The sequence below is a fragment of the Poromitra crassiceps genome, assembly GCF_964638095.1.
Source record: "Poromitra crassiceps genome assembly, chromosome: 2".
NCBI lineage: Eukaryota > Metazoa > Chordata > Actinopteri > Beryciformes > Melamphaidae > Poromitra > Poromitra crassiceps.
The window spans coordinates 52,463,951-52,484,404 of NC_139624.1; the positions used below are offsets into that span (position 1 = coordinate 52,463,951).

Consider the following 20,454-nt stretch of genomic DNA (forward strand, 5'->3'; position numbering starts at 1 on the left):
CTCTCTCTCTCTCTCTCCCTCCCTCTCGCTCTCCCTCCCTCTCTCTCTCTCTCCCTCCCTCTCGGGAGGGAGACGCACTAGGTTTAATCCTAGTGAGAGGGGGAGAGGGAGAGAGAGAGAGAGAGAGAGAGAGGGAGGGAGGGAGAGAGAGAGAGCGAGAGAGAGAGAGAGAGAGAGGGAGAGAGCGAGAGCGAGAGTTGCTTCAACTCCTCCCTCCGTGGGCGTTCTTCTTGGCTGCAGCGCCGTGTAACAAGCACTTTCCTACCTGTGCAAATTCACTTTCTCATACTCTCGACCTCTCAAATAAATTTCTGAATAGAAATTAAATTACTCTAAATTAGAGCGAAAAAGAAACAAAAAAGAATGGGTTGAAAATCCCATTCTAAAAGCCTTTTATGGCTGTTTCCAATTTGGTGCTATTTTGCAAGGCAAAATGGCCTGCTGCTTGTCACCAGCCTCACTGCCCCGCTGCCGCTGTGCCTGGCTGTGCCTGTCTGCGTGGCCGCTCCCCGAGGAAGCCCGGCTGGACTCGCCCGCCTCCCGGAGCCCTGGCCGAGAGCTCCGATGAAGCCCCTGCGACTCTGGTCATATTTACGCTGCGTGCCTCAAAGTGTGCTCCATCCGCAATCCACGATGCAAGTTTGCAATCCCGCACCGCCAGCAATCAACGCGAAAACGAAAGCGCCTCCGCCAATCCATTTTCATGAGAATGGAAATGGATCACACTGCTTTTTGCTTGCCTTCCTACTTCCTTGTCGCCACTTAGTGGGTCGGTGGAATGGGTTGTACACGTTGTACACGTCCAATACTTATATAAGATATGTAAAAGGGTTAGATGCACAACCCCCCGTTAAAAAAAAAAAATCGATGCCAAAAACGTGTTTACACGTTGTTGGCAGTCAACAGCTGGATTCTGAAAACGTGTTTACACGTTGTTGGCAGTGAATGTGTTAACACATTGAGTGCCAGCCATTTTTTCAATCCTGTAGGTAAGTTGTGCCAGGTTTTTTTTTGAGGATTCTGGCTCATTTTACAAGAGCCGAGGATTATTTTCTGTTAAGACTTCGTGAACACCAATCATCTAAAAATAACTAATAGAATGTGTGCTTTCTCTGTCTAAAAGAGTTAGTTTGCAGAGTTAGTAGTTATGTAGATATTAGCCGTTGAGTACAGCATGGTTTCAGAGATTTTCAGAGAGTTTGGAGATAAATGGATTTTTAGAACCACCTCACGTGCCTGTGATTATGGGTGCCCTTGTCTCCCACTCTGTGTGCTCTCTCTCTCTCTCTCTCTCTCTCTCTCTCTCTCTCTCTCTCTCTCTCTCTCTCTCTCTCCTCCATTGATAGTACATTGAATGGATAAAGCCAGCGTGACGTCACCCATTGTGTTTTGATAGCAGAAAATGAGGCTTGAATCTCCCGCTTCCTGCTCATCGTTGATTGGTTGAATGGATTAACTTTACACGGAAATACGGGGAGTCGGGGGAGAGGGGGCGGGGAAGTAGTGATGTAGACGCTACGTCAGGCTATCGGGGGCGTGTCCGAATAGAGTCTCACGAAAAATATCTGCCTGAACTGTCAGCCATCTTTTCGTCCGCTTCGAATTTTCTCTGAATTTTCTTCACACTCGAGATGAATGCACTCGAGTCACCAGCTGCCTGCCTGCCGACCGGCTTGACGTCAGCTTCCACAACTTCGAGGTAATCTTAGTTCTTAAATAATTAATATCATTAGCCTTACCCTGCTAGCCGGGCGCTCCTCGTTTGTTTAGCTAACGTTGTATGACGATAATTTCACTCCAAAAACGATAATTTTGACCCTCTGGTACGATAATTCAACATTTGCCATCTGGCAACACTGGCGAGGAGCGCCCGCACATCAGGGACGTAGTGGAGGGTAAACAAAGCAGTTCTGTTTACCTGTATTTGAGAGGAGGCAGAGTTTACTCCACTATTTTCTGATCAACAACCGTATCAATCAATGAGGGGAAACAAGGTGGGTAAACTACTACTCACCTTGGATAGTTTATCCACCTCTGTATTAATTGTATTTGCCGACTCCACCCCTGATACAAATCAACTATCTCTCTCTGCAACGTGATAGCGATTCTACCATATGATTCAACAAAATTTGAGTCGTCTAGAGCATGTTCTTAACGTAACAGCAACTGTTGTTTTGACCATAGACAGCCATTCAGATTGCAGATTAACATTAGCCCGTTAACGTTATACCTGGTTACACCGCAGAATACTGTGGGAACAATATACTGTATTGTGGGAACACGGAGAGTGCACTCTATCATTTAGGATAATGTTAATGTTCAACGTTATTGCATGCTGCACATCAAGGACGTAGCGTTAGTGGAGGGTAAACAAACGCAGTTATGTGTATGTCTCTTGAATTAAGTACAGTTCAACCATAGACTGTAGAGTTCAACGCTGTGTGTGTGTGTGTGTGTGTGTGTGTGTGTGTGTGTGTGTGTGTGTGTGTGTGTGTGTGTGTGTGTGTGTGTGTGTGTGTGTGTGTGAGAGAGTGAGAGAGAGACAGGCGTCAAATCATTCGTCAAATACATCTATTGGAAGTATTATTTCTCTTTCAGGAAGAAGCTAGTCTCGCTTGCCACTGGAGAAGAAGCAGACCGAGACCAGATTGGTTCCATGATGGCATCTGCACCCACATGCTACAGACGTGAGTAATAGTTACATTTCTAAATAATGGTATTCAGTAAAAGAGTTCAGCAGCTGTTTTTTTTACTACTAAACTGAGGAAATAAAGTTTTTTCTGATAAATGTGTGGAGAACGTCCAATGAGAGTGATGTTTATTTCGCCATCTTTATAATCTATAATATGATACATTTCTCACCACAGCATTACTTGTCTCTAACCCCCCCCCCCCCCCCCCCCCCCCCCCCCCCCCCCATGCAGGCCTTTGGATCATTGGGGACAGCTACGTCCGACGTGGGGAACAGAGAGCTGAAGAGACCGTGGGGAACCACCTTGGTGTTGGATGTAACTACATCCATTGGTTCGGCTGGGGTGGTCTGAGGTGGAACAGCCTTCTCCCCCTTTTCAACCTGTGCCTACGAGGAAGAGCAGTCCCAGAAAAGACAAAAAACACCTTTTCAGGCTCCACCTGGGCCCATCTTGAACAAACATTTTTTTTTTAAGTTAGTCAAAGGTGTGGGAACCCTGATTTCTAGTTTGTGCAATAATATATTTTTTTTACTTACTGTATATATGTGCAAATAAACAAACATAAACACATAATTGTTGTTTGTGAGCTTCTGTAAAGGCTGCTAGTTCTCAGTGTCGTAGCAGTAAGAATAGAGCTTGATCCATGTGTCAAGATCAAACTCTTTTCATTATGCAAACATGCCTTGTCACAGTAATAGTACACCTTTCATTTGATCCACATCTGTAGTTGAATTCTGTAGCTCTACATAAATTATTGAATTACATTATTTTATACCTCTTTGGTATTAAAAAAACTGTTTAAATCTGTCATTTTAGTGAGCAATAAAGGCATTTGTGAAGCTCTTCCCCCAGGTTTGTTTTTATGGAGAGCATACAGTTGTTCATGCTAACTTTCAAATTCTAAGCAACAGAAAAATAGGCTCCAAAATGAGGAAGGCACATACATGTCAAATAAGTAATGTAAAAGTTGTTGAGTCAGAGGTTCAGCTTACTTGAATATATTTAATGATTTAAGGTCTCACGAGAGGGAGAGATGTAACAAGCATCGAGGCTGCATGGATACAGTTCTTCAAAGGAAGACATTGATACAGTATTGTATGTGGTGCAATAACACACAGAAAGCTGACATACTAGATACGTTATTGCTGAAACGGGCATTGTACAGTGCAGTAAACTGGTACAGAGATTTCATGTGTGATGAGACATTGACATTACTGACATGGCAGGACATCTGAACAGTTCGGGAGAGATTAGGATTCCTGTTGTTGGACGTGAGAATGGGGTACAGAGTTTAAGACTGATTGTTAAGGAGAGATGTGCTTATGAAAGTATAGATTATGTGTATGCATTTAAGTGAATGATTAACGTCTGATGGCTACATGTTTCACATCACAAATATTTTACTTACAATAACTGAATAAATCCAATGTATGGTATGAGCTGTACTGACATTTTGCTTCTCCCCACACAAACAGCCTCATAACCTGATCTCATATTCAAACAGCTGAAATTAGGTAAAAAGCACAAAATTTAAAATCTGAATACTATGAACAGAATTATAAACCGATTGCTGCATTTCTATGTTCAAAACAATGCCGCACTAGCCTACTGTAGCAACTTTTTCTTTCTTAGACAGTTACAATTGAATCAGTCAATAACTTTGGCATAACAAAGGTGCAGAGTAGGGTAAGTTGCCCCACTTTTGGTGTGCATTCGGTTCAGCCATTTAAAACAATAGGAGGACTTTCAGTGCGCTTGGGCCTTGAGACTACAGGTAGAAATTGTAATGGACGGTCACCATGCAGCCCTGAGCCGTTGCAAGATGAATCACCCGTGGAGTCCAGATACTTGGTGGTGATGCCTAGTGGCTCTGGTACGACTGCTGCAGCTGATGAATCAGCGAAGATTTTGCAGAGACGATGACGTAGAGGAGTGCGTGCAGCAGCATCAAGTTGAAGACTAAAATGGAAAGAGAATCATATTTAAAAAGACAACAGCAAGATTATCTAACAATGGTGGTGGGTCACTGTGTTTGGATAGATGTGACCAGACCAATATACAGTAATAGAAGAGTTGAGACATGTCCATTCTGGATTAACCAGCGCTGTCGAGTTCAAGGCAAAATTGACCTTTTGTGATGTACAATTGAAAGGGTAAGACGGTTAAATAATCAAATAGTATATTATCAACTTCATTGTATGCATTCAAACGTAGCGCGAGCCCCCTTCCTGGCTGTTAATTGGCTACTGAGTCATGCATTTTGGACCTCCCCTAGGCACCACTCTTACTAGATTGATCTGGATGTGACCAGCTAAACGATGAATGAGCATGCGTGAGAGATGGGATGACAGGGTGGTATGATAAGTCCCAACTAACTACAGACCTACAGTATAAGCATGCAAAATATTGTATTCCTGAATTAACCTTCACTAGAGCTCCAGTTGTCTGTGCAGTCTCCCTTCTCCACAACGAGATGACTGGCACCAAATACGCCGCTCCAATACATGGTCTTCCTTCTGTTGCTTGGAGGACAACTCAAGTGTTCAAGTTAGCAAAACCCAGAGCTGATGATAGCGCAGTCAAGTAATCCTGAAAAACACACAAAGGTTGGTTTAACACATTTCAAGTAGTTATCGACGGCCTGTCTTGGTTTTAAGCCTGCTCACCAACGACAAGGTGCAGGCCAAGAGCAGGAACACGAGACTGGACAGAAATGGCAAAATAAAAACTTAAAACAACAACACAACGCACTTTTCACGCACAGAAGACATTACAGAAAACATACAACAGGACATGTAAAAAACTATAAATAAATGAAATGGATAAATCATGGATTAAAGGGATTTGTCACATGCTATTGAACATGTAAAACAACAGCAATGTAATGGAGATGATCAAATGCATAACGTAAATAAATAAAGAAAAATACATACATAGCGTAAAATAAATACATAGATCTGTTAACACATGTAAATATATACATTATATACACCAAACACATAGGCATATATACAGTAAAGAGAACAGGCAATATTACAGCTCAACATTACAGGCAAGATAACATTACAGGCAAGAGTACATTACATTACACATAGGCATACACATAGGCATTACACATAGGCATTACACATAGGCATATATACAGTAAAGAGAACAGGCAAGATTACAGCTCAACATTACAGGCAAGTACATAATACATAATAAGTACATAAACAAATGAATGAATGACTTTATTTGACAAATAAAATGAATACAGTACACCAACTACACACATAAATATTTATAACACACAACATAAACAAAGGGAGCAAAAACTTTGTATATTTGGGTTTGTTTGAAGTGGGGTCCTATGAGGTGCTTGCATACAGTCAGTGTACTGGGTAAAGCACTTTGGACGCATCGCACACAGAGATAGGAGAACTGCACTCCAGCTGTGGCAGGCACAGAGAGCTGTCTGCTGAGTGTGAAGGGAGCCATGGCCATGTTTTTTAGGTTTTTGCTCATGGCCCCCCTCACACTCAGCAGACAGCAGTTGTCCTATCTTGGTGCGCGATGTGTCCAGAGTGCTTTACCCAGTAGACTGACTTTATGCAAGTACCTCACAGGACCCCACTTCAAACGGAGCTATCTCTTTAACCACACTCTTCAAACCTTTCAAAAATAACCGCGTTTTTTTTGTTTTTTTTTGTTTTAGTACTTTAATGCCTTTTGTTTTGGTCTTCATAAAAAGTAAACAACACATGGGGACTATGTACAATAACCTGAAGGTGGTATTATTTTCACATGCTACAAACGGAACATTAACTACTTGTGCCCCTTAGATGTAGGCTCCAAGAAATAACAATGAAACTGAATGAAATTTTGCCACATCCTCCTCAATAGCTGAGTGTATAAAGGGATATTCCAGATTTTTTGTTGGGGGGTTGTATGAGGAGCTTGCTGCCGGCAGTCAGTGTACTACATGCAATAGAATTCAGCCGGCGCCATCCCAGTTGGGAGAGATGGAGACAGGCCACATCAGGGAAGTAGACCTGTTTGTTGCTGTAGACAGCACAGGGCGGCCGGCTGCATTCTACTGCATGTAGTACACTGACTGTCAGCAAGTTCCTCATACAACTCCACAACAACAAAATCTGAAATATCCCTTTAATGTGAAGATCAGAAGGGGTGGGCAGTGTCTGGCTTTAGTGTTAAAATACTGAATACTTTGGCCCCGTAGAATCTGACTCAAAGAAAGTATATTAACAGAGGCTGGAGAAAATGAACGGGGAACTCACTTGCAGGGCAGCAAATGTCACAGAAAGTCACGTGAATGTCGAGCTCTAATCACCATAAAAATGGATTAATTTGGTGAGCCGCCTGCGGACAATTTTTCCTTCCTTAATTTGTTCCGTCTGCCTTCTTGCCAAATGATTGAGCCGAATTTTACAGAACCAGGCAGACGCCATCTTTACCAGAACATGGACATGGTTTGCTTCAACGCACATATCAAACATGTGGTTGTGCAAATTTGGGAACAGGGTTTTATCCATAGTACCTGCAAGGACTTGAGTAACAATTGCTGCTGTTGTTCCCCGTCCTGCTGGAGCTTTCCCCCCGTTCATTTTCAAAAGCCTCTCAAAGCACTTCTCAGTGGCCTGGCAAACTGCAATGACTCCGGCTGATGGTTTCTGTAGACCACCTCTGTTCTTCAGAGTCAGAAAAGGATGTGTGGAGTCAGCTGATGTCAGTGCCTGGGAACAAGGCATGCAGGTAACCTTCTGCTTCATCTTTTTCACCACAAAGCCTGTGATGTAGCTGATGGCTGCCTCCTTGTATTCTGAGAGGTTGTCTACATCTGGGAGGTCAGCGATTGTCTTCTTCAGGCAAAAGCACTTCCACGGGCGCCACATCCATCCTGCGTGCAATGTTGACATTTGCCGGTGTGGAATCCAGGATGTCGGTGTTGTCACGAAGAAGACAGTTGCCTGTGCCCCTCTTCACCTGGTGCCTCACAAGGAGTCGCTTGTAGGCCGCGCGGAACTGCCTTGCATTGGGGTTGTTGTTAAAACCCCCACGTGCTCTGATCGCCGAGAAGAACAGCTCCAGGTGATCCTGACTCAGCTTGTATGTCAGAAGGTACCTGCACGGTGCACTTGGTCCCTCCACAAGATCTTCGTAGATGTTAAGCACACTTCTACAACAAGCAATGAAGCCCAAGATAGGGGTCTTCTTCTGAGTGGCGTGCATGTAGACCCAGTTGTTGCTCTTGTTTTTCACCTTGAGCCCACGGAGACATGACTCTGCCCATTCCAAAATAGCCCTGGCACGATGGATTGTGAATGGCTTCATTGGTGCTTTGAATCCTTTCCCAAATGGATTGCGGCTATTAAGGACATCAAAAGCTGCATCAATTGTTTGCAAGAACTCAACTGTAGCCGCGCAGCCTCTGAACTGGGGATAGTTGAGCCCTTGCTCACAGTACTGCAGGGCATCAGCCACACTGCTGCTGAACAGCTGGGCTGCAAGGTGGACCTTCATTTTTTGTTGTCGCCACTCGATGTGTGCCATACGAAGCTTGTTGCCAAGCCGCAGACCTTGGATCATGGACATGGATCCAAGAGCACATGCACTTTTTGAGTTTGATCCTCTGGATGGAGAAAATGAGGACTCATGGTTGTGATGTTAAGTTTGGCACCAAGCTCATGGATCATGGCAAAGTTTTGTGCTGGTCCATCACATGTCAGCGAGACAACCCGGACTCCGACAGCATGGAGGCGACGAAGGCTCTCCCGGACGATGTTTGCCCTCTCTGCTCCAGTCAAGCTGCTGATGAGGAAGTATCCAATGGGGATCTTCCAAGACCCATTGATGGCTACAACCATGATGACTAATGCCTGCGTGGCGACGGTGTTTTCAATTTCACCAGCACCGACATCGACGTAGCCATGGATCTGGTCCCCCCCAAACTCAATTTGCTGGTGGATGTACATTTCATCCAACATCAAAGAGCAGATGGTTTCCTTCCCCTCTTTCCTCTCCTCAGCGACATGGCTTTGCAGAGCGTTGAAAGATGCGACGGTAAATCCAGGGTCTGCCGAGACGCTGCTGTACCAATTGCGAATGGTTTGAGGATGTGGCAACGCAAAATTGAACTTCAATCTGACATAATCATAAGCCTTTGGAGAGTAGAAGTGTAGTGTAGTCGCAAACTGTTTTAGTTCTTCAGAAAAAGCTGCTGTCTTCTTGTTCTTTTGGATTCTGGCCAAAATTTATCTGGGAACATCATCCAGAGAATCCAGAAGAGAAGCACATTCACTTGAGATCAGCATCTCTTTCTGAAGAATCTTTGTCAGATCTTTTAAGGACGCGAGTTTTACTTTCAATCTCCTTGTCTGCTGACTCGTCATCCTAAGTTTTTTGCGAGCTACAACTAGCTTCTCCTGTACACGCTCATATTTCCACTTGAGTGTTTTTGGAGACTCTGCAATCATGTAGCACTGATGATCATGCATAACGATCTGTGGGTCTCCACCTGTGCTACACGTCGCAGTGTCATCCGCAACAATCTCAGCATGGACATCAGTCATAACTATGCCATCATGAGGGACACTGTCAACAACAATGGTCTCCTCAGCAGTGTCCTGCATCACTTTGGCATAGTCATGATCATCCAAGACAGAAAAAGGTGCAACAGGTGCAGGCTCCCCATAAGGCTGAACAACATAGCTTTGTGAAGAACATGAAGGGACAGAAGTTGGAACCAAACTGTCACTTACCTCCATACTTACCTGCTTCCGTGGGCCCCTGGTAGGTGCTGGCTTTTTCTTCAAATGGTCTGGGAAGTTGAAAATTGTAGGCACAGCAGTCCTCTTCAGCTTCCTCTGTCCCTAGAAAATCCAGATGACATCGGTAGGTAGATTATGATACATATCATAGCATTTTCCCCCAGTGATGCTAGTTTGTGTGCCCAACCTGGATAGAAAATCGTCCAAGTGGTCCTTAATGACACTTACATGTGCACCAAATTTTGGCAGTGGTTATGAAATGGTGGCATCATCATCACACACCTCACGAAGGATGACTGATAAAATCAGATTAAATGTTGTCACACATTCAGACCCTGAATTGTTAATTAAGTTGTGCCATGTTAGGTTTATTTGAGCAATTTTTATTTGAGCAATTTTCACCACTAAGTATTTGTAGCAGTTTATGAAATGTAAAAAATATTTTGGGGGCAACTTTTGCCCCCACTGTCTAAAAACTGGGGGCATTAACACATTTTTGGGGGGGCACTTGAAGCATAGTGTAAACAACAGCACTGTTTGTGTGAGTGTGTTCTTCTTCATCATTGTCTTCTGGCAACCAGCTTGCAGGTGCTGAGTGTGTGTGTTCGAGATGGAAATTAAATTAATTTAATGAAAATCAAATTAGCGGGTGCAATTTTTGCCCCTGGATGATGGTTTTCTGAGATTTCTTGGGGGCATTTTTGCCCTTGCTAAATTCCTACAATGATTTGTAGATTTGATTTAGAAAAGTTAGTGAGTGATGTGTACTCGACCTTGTTGTCTGTGAAGAACTGATCCTCCTCGAAGTGTCCACAGCACAGACGTGAATATATGGACGGGGTCCAGTCCTTTCTCCTCATGTTTATCACCCATTGCTTCAGTCTGCACTTGTCACCGAAAGGAAATCTTGTTAGGGAGAGAGAGAGAGGGGGGGGGGGAGGATTTATTACTTGCATTCTGACTCCAGAATAATGTATGTTTTTGTTATTCATTTCTATTCATAAGGACAGCACACATGAATCAGCATTTCATTAAATGTGCATGTTTTAAACTGTAGTCATTTTGGGTAAATGTTTAAAAAAAATCAATAAAACATACAAAGCCAAAAACATTTACAGACAAGACAGTAAGATCGTGCCATAAAGACAACAGAACAAGAATTCACAAGACAGATCAGAGCGAAACATCAGTAGGCTATGATAGCACATAACGCTGGTGTGAATTGGTCGAGCATTAGAATAATGAGCCTGTTATACTACCAGCTCCATTTGGAAAGCGGCTTGAGATAACTCTCGTTATGGTTTGGCGCTATATAAATATAAAATTGGTCGGTTGGTTGACTGATAACGTTAAGCACAAACAAATACTAAAAGTATGCATGACGTTTTCATGGATGGTTAACTTATATAGCGTTACATTCACGCAGTGCGTTATACTATCCCGAGATATTAACGTTAGGTCACGTCACATCATATGCCAGAAGCCAGAAACACAAAGCGAACGAATATTGGTCAATTCAAACGTCCAATATTATCTTTTCAACTTAAACGTTATCAGGCTTTGGATATCCTAACGTTATCGTTATGTTGAACACTGCTAACCATAACACAGGTACCTACAGGTACCAGGTAGCGTTAGCATCGTTAGCATGCACTACATTAGCTACCATGCTAGCTAGCTTGCATCTGTAATTCACGTTTAACAGCTACGTGGTAATAACTGGGATTATAATTTTGGCTAGCGAAACACATGTAACGTTTACTCACCTGTAAAGCTTCACAGACGACTCAGAGGAGTATCTTTTTGAACATCCAAAAGCTGTGCAGGCCATTTTCACTTTTTTTCTTCCACAAAACACAGGTCAAAGCAGGTCCTTCAAAAATGTAAAAATGGTTAAACTATGAAAACGGCTATTTAAAAGTACGCAAAGATGGCAAAGATAGATAAAATATGAAATTGTTTATGTGGCTAAAGATTTCGCGACTGCTCCCAAATCCCAAGACTGATACAACAGGATACAACGACGAGATCATACGATAATTATCGTACGTCTGGCAACGCTGTTGTTGGGAGTTTTTTTTTTTTAAGTTTGCTGGTAACCACGCCCACAAAGTTAGTCTTCTTTATCGTCTTTTCCCCTCGAAATGGGACCATAATTTAGAAAGCGGACTAGATGAGAGCTTGAAAAAAACTTGAAATTGTTGATTCAGACCATAAACTCATTTGTAAAGTGTTTATTTAAGACAGAGATCGAGAGAGAAGTTGGCTCGTTTCACATAGAGTTACATGGACGTTTCCGGGATGATGTTACACAAACTGCGCCCCCCACTGGCCATTTGAGAGTATGGCAACTTCCGGATAGGACTCAAAAAGAGACTGGCTGTAATGGCCACTGCTCTCCTCTCTCTCTCTCTCTCTCTCTCCTCTCTCTCTCTCTCTCTCTCTCTCTCTCTCTCTCTCTAGAGAGAGAGAGAGAGAGAGAGAGAGAGAGAGAGAGAGAGTGTGTGTGTGTCTCCAAACTCCTCCCTCCGTCTGTGCTGCGGAGTGCTCTGCTGCTGGGAGTTTGAGCAGCGAGTTTGAGCAGCCTCTCTCCCTGGCAGCGAGTGTGGATAGGTCTCACTGTCTCTTGGGTTTGAGAGCCCCGATGAAGCCCCGTGCGACTCTAGGCTTTATGCTGCTCACCCAGTCCATTTCTGGAACCCCCCACCGCAGCAGCGCGAAAGCGTCCCCGCCTACAGTATGAGAATGAGGCTCGTTCGTTTCTGACTGTAAAATCGCCAAGCCATTTCCGCGGGAGGCGGCTGCTTTTGGTTGACTTTATCTCTGTCGGGAGAGGACCGTCGCCACCTAGCTGGTCGGTAAAATAGATTATACACATTCAATACTTCCAATATCTCCATAGGAGACGCGGGGGGCATTGATCCACGTAGCACCGTCAAAAAAACGCCCAGCTATTTCCTTGAAAATTAGAATGCTTTCTCCAGCACGGAAAGCCACAGCCACGGGTCCCGTGGCTGTGGCTTTCTCTCTGTCTCTGTCTGGAGAGAACTGTCGCCACTTAGTGGTCGGTAAAATAGATTATACACATTATACACACAGCCGAGATATCTCGGCTATGGCACTCAACGTGTTAATACGTCATTGGCAGTCAACCGTTGGATTATTTTTGACGTATTAATACGTCATTGGCAGTGAACGTGTTAATCAGTTTTTGAGATCTGATGACTCACTTACTGTGACTGCTGTTCTTTGTTCTTCTGTCTCTAGCAGTGCTGTTGATGTTCCTTTCTCCCGATGGAGTAAGGAGCAGGTGTGTGCGTGGCTGCAGGATCAGGGCCTGGGACTATATGTTGCCCAGGGCCAAAACTGGATCCGCTCTGGACAAACCCTGCTGCAGGCTTCACAACATGAGCTGGAGAAGGTAGGGATGCCATCAGAACAAGACAACTAGAACTTTTAGGGTTTGTTTGGTCTCTTTTTGTTGTTGTAAATGCTCCAGAGTTCAAATAAATTGCTCCAAACATGCTTGGTGTGGACATAGCCTTAGATATCGTATCAGTTGCATGAGCCTCTGCTGTTTGTGGAGGTTTACTGTGTGTAATGTGGTGCGCCTGTGTTTTTTTTACCACATCAGGAGTTTGCAATCAAGCACCCTCTCCACAGGAAGAAGCTGCAGCTGGCCTTGCAGGCTCTCAGCTCAGAGGAGGACGACCTCAAGGGCAAACTGGACCACAACTGGGTGACCAGTGAGTGATCAAAGCATGTGATGCCATCTCAAAGCTCCATTGTTGAAGCTGTCGTCACAAAAATTATGTAACTCTAACCCATGACTGGGGTTTGAGAACTTTTTTCTACCTCCTGTAAATTAGATGCATTATATTGGCTTTTTTCCGCTATCCGATACGCCAATATTTTCCAACTCTTTTGGCCAGTTGCCGATACTGATATAATTTCAGAGAACATCAAGTCTCTCCTGTAGTGGAATTAATACATTATTATGCTTACTGTATCATGATGGCCCACTGGCAAATGCAGACATTTGTTTATTTGCTTAGAATTACAATGCTTTTCAAAATGTACACATCCACTCGACAAAATAAGAAAACTACTTCAACTTAGGTTAGGCTTTTTTTCTGTAACATTTTCCAAAATAAACTGTAAGATTAATCCTAAACAGGGTTGGGCTTGGATGATATCGGCCTGTCATATCGGCAGAAATGTCATATTGGGCCGATGCCGATATTTCATTTTAAAGCCTTTACCGGCCGATACCGATGACTTGCCGATATCATCGTACATCCCTATGAGGAATTGTTGCCTATGTTTGTTTTTGTTTTTTGTTTTTCCAGGATGGCTAGATGACATTGGCCTACCACAGTACAAGAGTCAGTTCGATGAAGGCCGTGTTGATGGACGAATGCTACACTACATGACAGTGGTGAACTGATCATTCTTTTATATTGTCTTTTGTTCTGACTGACCAAACTGGCCCAATGATTTAACCATCCAACAGATGACGTGACTTGGTGATACGACTTTGTTGCTGTTTCTCAGGAGGACCTGCTGTCTCTGAAGGTGGGCAGTGTTCTCCATCACCTCAGCATCAAGAGGGCCATTCAGGTTCTGCGGCTCAACAACTATGAGATCAACTGTCTCCGACGACGGCCCTCTGACGAGGTATCGCACAAGGAGTCTCCACGCACACCTCTGTCTTTGTCACCTCTTTAGAGCCTTTTTTAAAGCTATTTTAGCTGCATATACATCTGAAACACTGTGTCTGTATTCCCTGGTCATTGTCCAGAACAACATCACGCCAGCAGAGATCTGCCAGTGGACCAACCACAGAGTCATGGAGTGGCTCCGGTCCGTGGATCTGGCAGAATACGCCCCCAATCTGAGGGGCAGTGGCGTGCATGGAGGACTGATGGTGAGAGGGCTTGCACAAAGGACAAGGACAGGGTTACATTACATGACAAACACTAGAATGGCCATGGCGGTCATTTTGACATTTTTGAAATGTATATGTTTATATATTTATATGCACAATAACTTTGTTGAATAAAAAATACAATGCTGCTGGTACCTGACTTTTCCTAAAAGTAATAATAATAATAATAATAATAATAATACATTTTATTTGCCTTTCACGACACTCAAGGTCACCTTACAATATCAATAAAAAACATACAATGAAAAGATAAAAAACAGTACATGCAGTAATGCACAAGTAGCAATAGGCAATAATAAGACCGATAATAATAATAATAATACTAGTAAAGTGACAATTAAAAGTGCAAGGGTTAGCAGGGGCACACGCACACGCACACACACACACACACACACACACACACACACACACACACACACACACAGGTGAACAAAATGGCAGGAAATCAGTAAATCAGATGTCAGGTTATGGAATTACAGGGAATAGGCAGATTTAAAGAGATGGGTTTTGACTGCAGTTTTGAATTCGGTGAGTGAGTCCAGTGTATGAATATGGGGGGGGGGAGGGAGTTCCAGAGTTTGGGTGCAGCATGGGAGAATGCCCTGGCACCCATTGTGGTGAGATTAAAGGGGGGGATTTCCAGTAAGTGAACGGGGGCGAGTGTAGGTCTGAAGGAGGTCTGTGAGGTAAGTGGGGGATAAGTTATGGAGGCTTTAAATGTTAATAACAGGATTTTGAAATGGATTCGTTGGGATATATAGGGAGCCAGTGCAGTTGAATCAGTACAGGTGTTATGTGGTCAGTGGATTTTGTGCGAGTGATGATCCGTGCTGCAGAGTTCTGGATGAGTTGGAGTCGGTGGACGAGGGTGTCTGTATTTTCATTTAAAATAGTATATATATATATATATATATATATATATATATATATATATATATATATATAAAACGGCTCTCTCAAATCAAGCAATCTGATTGGTTCACAGCCATTGTATAAATCCAGTAACCCACTCCAATAACCCATGGCCATGGGTTATTGAGTTGCCATGGCAACTCTCTTACTAAAAGGCTTTGGTTACCTCAAATGACAATGTAGAAAAAACAAATGGCGGAGACAGCTGTCAGATCCTTGTGAATCGATCTTCGCTTATAACTTTACTAATACTTCGCAGAAAATTATGTCTTATGTCTTCTTTGCAAAAAAAAGGCTGTTAACCCCGCATTTAACCCCGCATTTAACCCCGTAACGTTAGTTGGTGTCGGGCTTTGCAGAAAAGCTCTCAGCTTCTCAGCAAGCGCTGAGAATGCAGCGCTGCGCTCGAGCTGCGTGTCGGGCTTTGCAGAAAAGCTCTCAGCTTCTCAGCAAGCGCCAGGATTGGCCAATGTCAACTTCAGTCTCCAGAACGATCCAATCAAATCACCCGCACGTTCTTGCGGTCCCGCCTTACAGTAGTGTTTCAACTGACTCTATTAGAATGACATGCCAGTCGGACTTATAGTATTATTATTATTATTATATTATCATACTTGGAAACCGTTTTATAAAAGCAATATAGCACTCGAGCAGCGTGTGTTGTGGCATATATCCCGTTGATCAGCTGTTATCCCATGAGGCCGCAGGCCACAACACACTGGCTCTCATGCTATATTGCTTATATATATATATATATATATATATATATATATATATATATATATATATATATATATATATATATATATATATATATATTATACACACACACATATATATATACCAGTGTGTATATATATATATATATATATATATATATATATATATATATATATATATACCGGTGTATATATACACATATATACCGTATATATACGATATATAGATTCTGATTAATAGTGGATGGGTTGTGAGCAGGTGAAATGATGTATCATTAATGAGAAACATTAACATTAATTACGTTATCTAGTCTATGAACGTATTTTAAGCTTCATTTTTCTTCAGGCACAAGTTAGCCGGTCAGTGATGTCACCAGAACTTGCTTTTCTGTTTGTCCTTTTTGGCCCCCTACTCTCCCTGATGTTTTTCTCCCACGTCTACCTGCTCCCAAGGTGCTGGAGCCCCGCTTCAACGTGGAAACTCTGGCCCTCCTGCTGAACATCCCTTCCAACAAAACCCTGCTGAGACGCCACCTGGCCACGCATTTCCACCTTCTCATCGGCTCAGAGGCGCAGCGGCTCAAACAGGACTGTCTGGAGAACCCAGACTACACCGTCCTCACCGCTACCGCCAAGATCAAGGTGGGTGAACCTCCACTGGCTCACACAACTGTGCTGAAGTCCTCCCCAGTTCCTCTATTACATTGACAGTGGGTGACAGACAATACAGTATAATTGGCTTTATCCTCTTCTCCTGCAGTCTACTATGTGCTTCTCTGAGGCTGTTTACACTTGGTTTTTAAATGCATCTAGGGCGATCGGATCACAGTGGACAGCGCTAAATAAACAACCACGAAGATGCATTGTGATCCGATCACCACTTGCCGAGGTGGTTTGGGATGCATTTGATCACCTATCTTTAGTGTATAAACACTAATGCATCCTCAGGATAGCATGAAGGAGCACCTACTCAACTGACGTCGTCTGCATTTGTGTCACTTCCATGCATCTAGGCAGAAATAGCCTGCAATTAATTGGAAGAATCTGCACATGTTCGGTGCTACTGAGTATCCTATACAAATACTGTAGGAAACACTATAGAACATATTTTAAGCATGGGGTGGCAACTTTACAGTGTTGCCCTGCCACAGTAGAAGGGGAAACATGTTGCTGAATGACGTGTTCTGATTATTCTCAGAAACGTGTTCAGCAGAGACATCCTCTACGATATATGCAAATTCATTGTGGGGCAGTCCACAGACTGTGTTATTGTCTCTGGAGTTTTACTGATACATGAACAACATGATATTGAGGATCCTCCCTGACCACAACTACATCAAAAGTCTGTAAAACTGCATTACTTAAAAAATATCCTAAATTAGATTTTCTTTGCACACATATGTTTTTCCTTTTCTTTTTGTACAATCATTGTTCAGTTAAAGGTCTAATGTGGTCCTTACCATTGAGTAGATGGGGATCTCTCTGCCTTTAAGGAACAGCCCGCGGCCATTTGCTACATGTCCCCCCTCTCTCTCTCTCTCTCTCTCTCTCTCTCTCTCTCTCTCATGCCCTCTTGTCTCTCTTGCACTATGACTCTGTCAAATAAAGCATAACATGCCTAAAAATAAATCTTTAAAAATATCTGTATTATAAAAGCTCATATCAGTCTCCCTGTTCCTCCTGCAGCCCAGACGCCTGTCGTTCGGCGGTTTCGGCACTCTGAGGCGGAAGCGGCAGGAAGACGGCGAGGAATACGTCTGCCCCATGAACGTGGAAATGCCCAAGAGCAGCAGCTTCCAGATGGGCCTCTGCATCTACGAGGACAGCCTCGACCAGCTGGAACAGGTAGCGGGCTGGACCTCAATACTCCACTGTCACTCTCACAGAGAGGGCTGGACCTCAATACTCCAGTGTCACTCTCACAGAGAGGGCTGGACCTCAATACAACACTGTCACTCTCACAGAGAGGGCTGGACCTCAGTACTCCACTGTCACTCTCACAGAGAGGGCTGGACCTCAGTACTCCACTGTCACTCTCACAGAGAGGGCTGGACCTCAGTACTGCACTGTCACTCTCACAGAGAGGGCTGGACCTCAATACTCCACTGTCACTCTCACAGAGAGGGCTGGACCTCAGTACTGCACTGTCACTCTCACAGAGAGGGCTGGACCTCAGTACTGAACCTCAGTACTGCACTGTCACTCTCACAGAGAGGGCTGGACCTCAATACTCCACTGTCACCCTCACAGAGAGGGCTGGACCTCAGTACTCCAGTGTCACTCTCACAGAGAGGGCTGGACCTCAATACTCCAGTGTCACTCTCACAGAGAGGGCTGGACCTCAATACTCCAGTGTCACTCTCACAGAGAGGGCTGGACCTCAATACTCCACTGTCACCCTCACAGAGAGGGCTGGACCTCAGTACTCCAGTGTCACTCTCACAGAGAGGGCTGGACCTCAATACTCCAGTGTCACTCTCACAGAGAGGGCTGGACCTCAATACTCCAGTGTCACTCTCACAGAGAGGGCTGGACCTCAATACTCCACTGTCACTCTCACAGAGAGGGCTGGACCTCAGTACCTCACTGTCACTCTCACAGAGAGGGCTGGACCTCAATACTCCAGTGGCACTCTCACAGAGAGTGCTGGACCTCAATACTCCACTGTCACCCTCACAGAGAGGGCTGGACCTCAGTACTCCAGTGTCACTCTCACAGAGAGGGCTGGACCTCAATACTCCAGTGTCACTCTCACAGAGAGGGCTGGACCTCAGTACTCCAGTGTCACTCTCACAGAGAGGGCTGGACCTCAGTACTCCAGTGTCACTCTCACAGAGAGGGCTGGACCTCAATACTCCACTGTCACTCTCACAGAGAGGGCTGGACCTCAATACTCCACTGTCACTCTCACAGAGAGGGCTGGACCTCAATACTCCACTGTCACTCTCACAGAGAGGGCTGGACCTCAGTACTCCACTGTCACTCTCACAGAGAGGGCTGGACCTCAGTACTGCACTGTCACTCTCACAGAGAGGGCTGGACCTCAGTACTCCACTGTCACTCTCACAGAGAGGGCTGGACCTCAATACTCCACTGTCACTCTCACAGAGAGGGCTGGACCTCAGTACTCCACTGTCACTCTCACAGAGAGGGCTGGACCTCAATACTCCACTGTCACTCTCACAGAGAGGGCTGGACCTCAATACTCCACTGTCACTCTCACAGAGAGGGCTGGACCTCAATACTCCACTGTCACTCTCACAGAGAGGGCTGGACCTCAGTACTCCACTGTCACTCTTGCAAGACTGACTTTTCCCCCCTCACAATTCTGGCTTTTTATCTCAGAATTCTAACTTTATATCTGAGAATAGTCATTTTCTTTTTTCTCTCACAGAAAAAGAAAAGTCGGACTTCTGAGATATAAAGTCAGAATGTAATCGCTTATTTTATTGAGTGACGGGAATGGTCTTCCACATGCAACAGCCAGCGTTTTTAATTAGTCTCTTTCATTCCGTTATTTGAGTTGCCTCTGATGCCCTCTCTCTCTCTTTCTCATGTGCTGTTTATATTGTTTGGCAGATGGAAGACTCAGAAGGGACTGTTAAACAGATAGGAGTGTTTTCTGAAGGCATCAACAATCTGACGGTAAGAAATTATTGTAATGCCCCAATGTAATTTAAACTTGGTAACAAAGCAGCTCACTGGGACAGCTGTGAACAGTTTGAAGCTGTTAATGAAAGCTGTGTTGATTCTTCGTCCTCCACTCTCCCGTGTGTGTGTTGCAGAGCATGCTGAAAGATGAGGAGCTTTTCGGGGAGATCTCACCCTGCCCTCCAGAGGACGATGTGTGATGGAGCCTCGAGCGGCTGTGCTGACCCGGCACTGTGAAAAGGAACCAACTGTGCCACCACCGTCTCCCCCGACCCCCTCCACCTCCCACAAACCTCTCACTAGAACTATGAGACCCCTGCTTTCAAAATAATTTCATCATTCCCAACTACAGCTGTAGCTGCCGTGACCATAATATATTTATTGAAGCTGTCCATCAAAATGTACTGCATGAACTGAAAATGCAACATTTATTGCATTCATGTACCTCTTTCTGCATTTACTTTATTATTGGAGCATCTATGTTTTGGTTTGTTTTCAATAATCACAGCATACTGTACTTTAGCTTTGTCCCATTGTAAGTCCCCCCCCTTCCCCCCGACAGCAGTGTTCCTCTTCAAATGTTGTACTGAACTCTTGTGTTTTCATGTCCTCCAGTCATGTGCATTTTTATTCTTGGTACTCAAAGTTGCCCTATGTTATCTTAACAAATACCATGAGTGAAAGTAAACTGAGAAGCCAATTCTCCGTAGTCCCTATTTAGGTATCATCATGCAAGCCTTGGCTGTATCAGTTAAGATTTTATT

General features: G+C 44.1%; 1 protein-coding gene across 1 annotated transcript in view; it reads left to right on the forward strand.

Moving 5' to 3' along the window:
- Positions 1–20,454, forward strand: part of ppfibp1a (PPFIA binding protein 1a) — a 57,796-nt gene extending 37,342 nt beyond the window's left edge. The window contains exons 17-25 of the mRNA XM_083658707.1: positions 12,728–12,881; positions 13,095–13,206; positions 13,810–13,898; positions 14,015–14,137; positions 14,262–14,387; positions 16,493–16,681; positions 17,726–17,884; positions 19,619–19,684; positions 19,825–20,454. Coding sequence (XP_083514833.1) covers positions 12,728–12,881; positions 13,095–13,206; positions 13,810–13,898; positions 14,015–14,137; positions 14,262–14,387; positions 16,493–16,681; positions 17,726–17,884; positions 19,619–19,684; positions 19,825–19,890 — 1,084 coding nt within the window. The 3' untranslated portion in view covers positions 19,891–20,454. The remainder of the gene's footprint in view (positions 1–12,727; positions 12,882–13,094; positions 13,207–13,809; positions 13,899–14,014; positions 14,138–14,261; positions 14,388–16,492; positions 16,682–17,725; positions 17,885–19,618; positions 19,685–19,824) is intronic.